Raw genomic sequence first — 7,588 nt, 5'->3', positions numbered from 1 at the left:
ATTCCCTGCCCCCCCCTCCAAGGAGCTTTCAATCTAAGGTCCCTATCTCGCATCCATATGCACATTCAATTTAAACATGATCCAATAACCTACCAGCATAATTTTGGAGTGTGGTAGAAAACCGGAGTACCCGGTAACCCATGCAAACTCCATGCAGATGGTGTTCTGACCAGGATTCAGACCGAAGACCCCAGTGCTGCAGGACAGAAGTGCTCGCCACTATTTCCCGGCTTTCCATGGGTCCCTATAACATCTTTAATATTTTTATTTTTTAATATATATATATATGTGTGTTGGTAATGGAACTTTCCCGGGTCTTTTTTTTTTCTCTGCGCTGAGTGACGGTCGGACATGTCTGGCAGGTCCGCGGGCTGATAATCCCCCAAGGTACGGAGCTGCCAGTCTCGCCAAGCGGACGCACTTCAAGTGTCCAGCCTGGCAGAGATTACATGTGGCGGACGTGGCGTGAGCGAGGGATCACGTCGGATTTTTGGGACGGGAGAGCTGTCAGTCCGGCGGTATTACATTCCTCTGTTGTCTTGCGCCGGATCGTTCAGCTGTCAGCTCTCCTGCCGAGCGCTTGGCATGTGACGGAAAGTCCTTCTCACCTTCCCCGCTGCCTCTTCACCTCTAAACGCTGTCTGGAGAGCCAATTAAGTTGGCCGGCTTGACCACGGAACTCCGAAACATTTCCTCTTTCCACAGCAAAGGGTTCCGCGTGCGGGTCAGCGGCCCCCAAATCTGACGTTTGTTCTGAATAATAGCTGACAAGTCGCGTTTTATGCGGCCGCCTTCTCGCCAGACTTCCCGCGTCTCTCCAACTGTTATGAGGCCGTATATCATCTTCCCGCTTCTCCCTAATAAATTATAAATGTGAGGAATAAATATAAATAATTGTGGAGCCGAGCTGCCAGAGAGAGAGAAATGTCTTCATTATGGGCTGAGGGAGAGATTATTAGCACAAAATCCGTACCTCTACAGCCTCCAGGAAAGAGGACCTGTCATTTTGATCACACGGATTCAAACAATCCTTTATATCATTGAATTAGGGCTGCAGCTAACGATTATTTTCAAAATCGATTAGTTAGCCGATTATTAAGTTCGATTAATCTGATTTTTTTTTTTTAAATGGCTCCAGTGATGGACTACTAGTTTGTATTGAGATTGTAGTCCATCACGGGAGCAAGCGTGGAGCGGTGGAAGTAAAAAAAAGTGTGGTGTGCAATATAGTACATTATACAGCGGCGCAATGCAGAATGCCACCAGCTATAGAGGTATACAATAAATCCCAGCAATAGTACATTATACTATAATGTACTATTGCTGGGATTTGTAGTCCTCTATAGCTGGTGTTCTCCATTGAGCCCTATAATATATTATTGCTGGGATTTGTAGTCCTCTGTAGCTGGTGTTCTGCATTGCGCTGTATATAATGTACTATTGCTGGGATTTGTAGTCCTCTATAGCTGGTGGTATTCTGCATTGCGTTGTAGATAATGTACTATTGCTGGGATTTGTAGTCCTCTATAGCTGGTGGTATTCTGCATTGCGTTGTAGATAATGTACTATTGCTGGGATTTGTAGTCCTCTATAGCTGGTGGTATTCTGCATTGCGTTGTAGATAATGTACTATTGCTGGGATTTGTAGTCCTCTATAGCTGGAGGTATTCTGCATTGCGCTGTATAATGCAGAATACCACCATCTATGTAGGAATACAACAAATGCCAGCAATAGTACATTATACATACAGTGTATAATGTATTGCTGGGATTTGTATTCCTCTATAGCTGATGGTACATTGTATATATTATAGAGAGCAATGTACCATCAGCTATAGAGGACTACAAATCCCACTATCCCAGCAATACATCATCGAGCACCGTGGGGGGGACTGGGGGGGAGTGCAGGCTTACCTGAGCAGATTGTGGGCCTGTCTGGCAGCTGCCTTCCTCCCTTGCCTGCTCTGTGTGCGTGAGGCGAGTCCAAATGGCGGGGTGGAGAAGCGGCGTGCAGCGAGTCCGTGAGGCGGAGAGGAGTCGTTTCGTGCAGGGAGGAGTCAGTGTCGTGTGGCGAGGCGGGAGGAGACGCGTAGTGCGGCGCGAGGCGGGAGGAGAAGTAGCGTGCGGGGAGCCGCAAGAAGGCAAACTAATTGAAATTCAACTAATCGATGATGGAAAACATTGACAACGTTTTCCACCATCGATTATAATCGACTTAGTCGATTAATTGTTGCAGCCCTACATTGAATGCTGCAGTTCTTATATACCCTTTATATTCCTTGTATTCCTCTTTGCATACGTTTGAAGGCTGGCCTGGATTTGTAGGAGGAGACTGGCCCTTAAATACAAGTAAAAGATGGACACCGGCACTCCCGAGGCAAATCCAGTACGTCACTTGTTTGCTTGATGAAGGGGATCCTATGAGATCCTGAAACCTATCATTATTATTGTACGGGATTTATATAGCGCCTACAGCGTGCGCAGCGCTTTACAATATAAGGAAAACATTACAATACAATACAATTCAAGACAGGATGGTAAGGAGGGCCCTGCCCCTGAGGGCTTACAATCTAAAGGGGAGGAGCCAGTTATACATGAGGAGGTAGTTTGGATATGCAACAAGTACGTGAATAAACAGACGTACTGGACTTGCCTTGGAGTGCCGGTGTCCATCTCTTATACTGTGACGTAAGCCACCCGTTCACACTCATATCTGATGGAGCAGCGGCTCTGAGTGCGATGCGTAACACGGACTGTGGCCCTTAAATACAGCACGGCTTACCATGCTCGTACATCGGCGGGTTCCCACCATCCCATACCCCTTTTTTTCTATTTCATGTCACCAGGTATGCCCCCTTTTAGGCATACTCCCCTAGGCGGCCAAGGCACACTTCAGGTGGTGGGGCATAGGGAATCACACGTGTCAAGGTCAGGCTCGGACCACAAATTATATTGTTTCATTCATTTCAATATGGCCGCTCTCTGCTTCTACAATACAATGTTTCAGGCCGTCGGAGGTCTATGGGAAGGCGCAGACCGGAGAGAAGGGATGTTGCTGGCATCACATGACCAAGCATACCAGGAAGGTTCGGCAGTGGCTGTCTTATCAGTCCGGCATGGTCTCAATGCCGCTGCGGGCCGTGACCTGGGACCTCCATGATTGATTTGACACTTTTCACTCTTCAGATGCTTGAGGAACTATGTGATTTATAATAAAATGTATAATTATATAATTCCGGGTTTACATCAGAAACTTATTTCCTGCACACGGTGATATTGGGGTGTTTCAAGGGAGCTGCAGAATCATTTATTTCATCTTTTCTGTGTGTGTTTCAGGTGTTCCCGGAAAGACAAGTGCGAGCGGGCGGACGAGCTTCACCGCTTCACCACCGACCAGCGGCAGTGCGTCCAGCTGATGGTGCAGCCCAAGAACATCTCCGTTACAATGTCTGAGGTCCCGGTGAGTGTTATGAATGATGAGTGTGAAAATATGACCCCGTGGGGTTCTGTTCATCCAGTTTGGACAGCGCCGACCTTATAGGGATTGTGGAGGAAGAGAACTAACTCTTGTTATTTGCATCAGAGATGCTGAGCGGGTGATGTGCACTCAATGCTTGTAATGAGCCCTCAGATCATCAACTTAGACAGGTAAGCTGAGGGCTGGGGGTAGCCTAAGCTTGAGGGCTGCGTGTAACCTAAGCTTGAGGGCTGGGGGTAGCCTAAGCCTGAGGGCTACAGGTAGCCTAAGCCTGAGGGCTACAGGTAGCCTAAGCTTGAGGGCTGCGGGTAGCCTAAGCTTGAGGGCTACAGGTAGCCTAAGCCTGAGGGCTACAGGTAGCCTAAGCTTGAGGGCTGCGGGTAGCCTAAGCTTGAGGGCTGGGGGTAGCCTAAACTTGAGGGCTGCAGGTAGCCTAAGCTTGAGGGCTGCGGGTAGCCTAAGCTTGAGGGCTGCGGGTAGCCTAAACCTGAGGGCTGCGTGTAGCCTAAGCTTGAGGGCTGGGGGTAGCCTAAACTTGAGGGCTGCAGGTAGCCTAAGCTTGAGGGCTGCGGGTAGCCTAAGCTTGAGGGCTGGGGGTAGCCTAAACTTGAGGGCTGCAGGTAGCCTAAACTTGAGGGCTGCGGGTAGCCTAAGCTTGAGGGCTGGGGGTAGCCTAAACTTGAGGGCTGCGGGTAGCCTAAGCTTGAGGGCTGCGGGTAGCCTAAGCTTGAGGGCTGGGGGTAGCCTAAGCTTGAGGGCTGCGGGTAGCCTAAGCTTGAGGGCTGCGGGTAGCCTAAGCTTGAGGGCTGCGGGTAGCCTAAGCTTGAGGGCTGGGGGTAGCCTAAGCTTGAGGGCTGCGGGTAGCCTAAGCTTGAGGGCTGCGGGTAGCCTAAGCTTGAGGGCTGCGGGTAGCCTAAGCTTGAGGGCTGCGGGTAGCCTAAGCTTGAGGGCTGCGGGTAGCCTAAGCTTGAGGGCTGGGGGTAGCCTAAGCTTGAGGGCTGCGGGTAGCCTAAGCTTGAGGGCTGCGGGTAGCCTAAGCTTGAGGGCTGCGGGTAGCCTAAGCTTGAGGGCTGCGGGTAGCCTAAACCTGAGGGCTGCGTGTAGCCTAAGCTTGAGGGCTGCATGTAGCCTAAGCTTGAGGGCTGCGTGTAGCCTAAGCTTGAGGGCTGCGTGTAGCCTAAGCTTGAGAGCTGCGTGTAGCCTAAGCTTGAGGGCTGCGGGTAGCCTAGGCTTGAGGGCTGGGGGTAGCCTAGGCTTGAGGGCTGGGGGTAGCCTAGGCTTGAGGGCTGGGGGTAGCCTAGGCTTGAGGGCTGCGTGTAGCCTGAACCCTTATCTGAAACTAGCCAACTGCTGCCATAGATATAGAATGACGTAGGCAACTATGGAGGCCCACAGTCTGTTTCAGCGCGGGCTCAGGCCTCACACACCCTCCAGCTCTTCAGTAGAAGTTATTGAGCTGAATTTCCTCTATTGATAAGTGGAAGTTCCTGGAAGAACCTGTTTTAAACCCTCAGTCCACCCAGAACTGATACTTTGCCATCATTCTTAAGGTCACTGGAGAGAGAAACCACTCGGCAGTGAACTATTTTGGGACTTTTTGAGTTTTGCTAATGAAATGATATCGGCGGATGTTTGCCTTGGATATAAATAGCGCTGAATGGAGTTCTTCTTTAAAGGGACGGCTCCACCCACAAGTGATATTCCACATAGAAGTGAAGTTGCATATAAGGGACCTTTAAGAACTCATCTCATTACCGTTGTCCGTGTTTGTTCCCGCCTGTCGGCATATCGCACTGCCTTTCCGGGTCTTTTGCATCCCATCATGTAAAATCACATAAGAACCCAGCAGAAGATTTGCGGACACGGAAACATGAGCACAAAGGTGGTTTGACTGAAATATCGCTTCTGAGTGGATTCATTTATCATAGATGTGCCTGTCTTGTCTGTCTGTCTGCAGCGAGTTTGGCCAGCAGTCTTCCAATGACGTGAGGCCATTTAATGGTCACATGACTGGATGGTTAAACAGGCCGCGCAGCACGCTTCCAGGTCTCATGTTTTTCCCCCCTCCTCTGTGTTGCAGATGGTTTTACAAGCCTGGAATGTCCCTGACCTTTCCGCCGGGGTGAACTGCTCCTTCGAGGATTTCACAGAGATGGAGGGACACATAGAGGAAGGCAAGATCTACTGCAGCTCTCCCTCTGCCAAGGACGTGATCCCCATCACACGAGGCCAGGGTGAGTGGTGGGGGGGGCACGGGTCATACATGGGCACCGGGGTCCTGCGGCCAGCTGGCACACTCACACGCGCGCACACACGCACACATACTGTTCTAGTGATAGATCTCAGCTGTGCATGTAAACATCCAGTTCTGTGTCTGAGCTCCAAGCCCCGCAACATGTCAGCATTGTACAGATGTTCCCACATTCTCCTTCAAAGACAAAGTAACCTAAATAATGAAAAGATCACAACTCCCAACATCCGGGGATAGCACCATGTAATGTGGAAGATTAAACAAACCTTAAAGTGCAGCTTTTTTTAGTTTTGGATGGAGTGGAGAGGGGTTGGACCCCCTGTCAGGTTTTTGTTGCTGTCTGTGTCCCTGTTAGGGAGACACCCTCTGTTTTGTTCTGGTGAATCACTGAAAGTAAAAAAGATCCCAAATTTTGGGTTGTCACTAGAACAGGAATACATAGGAAAACTTCCATTGGTTACCCTACTGACCACCAAGCATTTCCCTCTCTTTGGAGGGATTTCCTATCACTTCCTGTTGTAGTTGTTGAACAGGAAGTGAAGGGAAATCTTCCCAATGGGACACGGTTGGCAAAAAAAAAAGCTGATGGAGTTATAACCTTCCCTAAGGCCCCACTCACACTGAGCGACATGAAAATCGCGATTTTGAGCGATATTGCGCCACTTGTCGCGCGACATCACGCTACTTTTTCCTATTGGGCTGTATGCAATCAGGAGCAATATCGCTCGAAAAAAGGGTCATGTAGGAGCGACAAACTACAAGCGACGAGCTACAAGCGATATTGATCGACGAGATGTGAACAGCTCCATTGAAATGGATTGGAGAAGCGTCATAGAGCGATATAGCGTGGAAATATGAGCGCTATCGCTGCAAAAATTGCTTGATATATCGCTCAGTGTGAATGGGGCCTTATGCTATCCAAAAAGAGAAAGTTTTTTTGGCTTTGGTACTACTTTGTACCGGCACTGACCGATGAGACGCGCTTCTGGCCTCGCTGACCAATGAGAAGCGCTTCTGGCCTCGCTGACCAATGAGAAGCGCTTCTGGCCTCGCTGACCAATGAGATGCGCTTCTGGCCGCGCTGACCAAGGAGAAGCGCTTCTGGCCGCGCTGACCAAGGAGAAGCGCTTCTGGCCGCGCTGACTAAGGAGAAGCGCTTCTGGCCGCGCTGACCAAGGAGAAGCGCTTCTGGCCGCGCTGACCAAGGAGAAGGGCTTCTGGCCGCGCTGACCAAGGAGAAGGGCTTCTGGCCGCGCTGACCAAGGAGAAGGGCTTCTGGCCGCGCTGACCAAGGAGAAGGGCTTCTGGCCGCGCTGACTAAGGAGAAGCGCCTCTGGCCGCGCTGACCAAGGAGAAGCGCTTCTGGCCGCGCTGACCAATGAGATGCGCTTCTGACTGCTAATCGGGAGATAGTCGCTCTGAGCAGGAGCTGTCGTTGATGGCGCTGTCACCGCGGCTGTGTCGTTGACAGCGCCGTCACCGCGACAGCACACATTGTCAGCGCATGAACTGATTGGCTCCTTGTCCTGCTTCTTCCTCTCCCAGTCTGAGCTCTGCTGTACAGGGACTGACGGAAGCTGATACCAGGTCAGAGTCGGGAACTTGCACTGGTTGCATATTGGTGAATTCCGAGCTGCATTCATGTGATTTGATGTCTATATGGAGACCGGCTTTCAGCCCCGGCCAGCTAACACTAGAATGAGAGAAAACTACGGACATAGAGCCGTCTGCTTTAAATGCCGCACATCCATATCAAGTATGTGGGCGCATATGAATCAAGTATGTGGGCGCATATGAATCAAATATGTGGGCGCATATGAATCAAATATGTGGGCGCATATGAAGCAGCCTTTTTTTTG

At 50.3% G+C, this 7,588-nt stretch overlaps 1 protein-coding gene across 6 annotated transcripts in view; it reads left to right on the top strand.

The window, feature by feature from the left end:
- The window catches only part of PLXNA1 (plexin A1), a 293,334-nt gene that overhangs the window by 171,950 nt on the left and 113,796 nt on the right, over positions 1-7,588 (top strand). For 4 of the 6 annotated variants that reach the window (XM_018553932.1, XM_018553935.1, XM_018553933.1 and 1 more), the window contains 2 exons: positions 3,337-3,460; positions 5,559-5,712. In XM_018553932.1, the coding sequence (XP_018409434.1) occupies positions 3,337-3,460; positions 5,559-5,712 (278 nt within the window). Of the gene's footprint in view, positions 1-3,336; positions 3,467-5,558; positions 5,735-7,588 lie in introns of all 6 variants that reach the window. The other 2 variants (XM_018553936.1, XM_018553937.1) reach the window with 2 other exon arrangements.

The sequence above is a fragment of the Nanorana parkeri genome, unplaced genomic scaffold (genome assembly GCF_000935625.1).
Source record: "Nanorana parkeri isolate BGI_ZX_2015 unplaced genomic scaffold, ASM93562v1 scaffold135, whole genome shotgun sequence".
Lineage (NCBI taxonomy): Eukaryota > Metazoa > Chordata > Amphibia > Anura > Dicroglossidae > Nanorana > Nanorana parkeri.
Note: the sequence above shows the minus strand (reverse complement) of the source record. Positions and strands in the feature narration are given on the sequence as shown.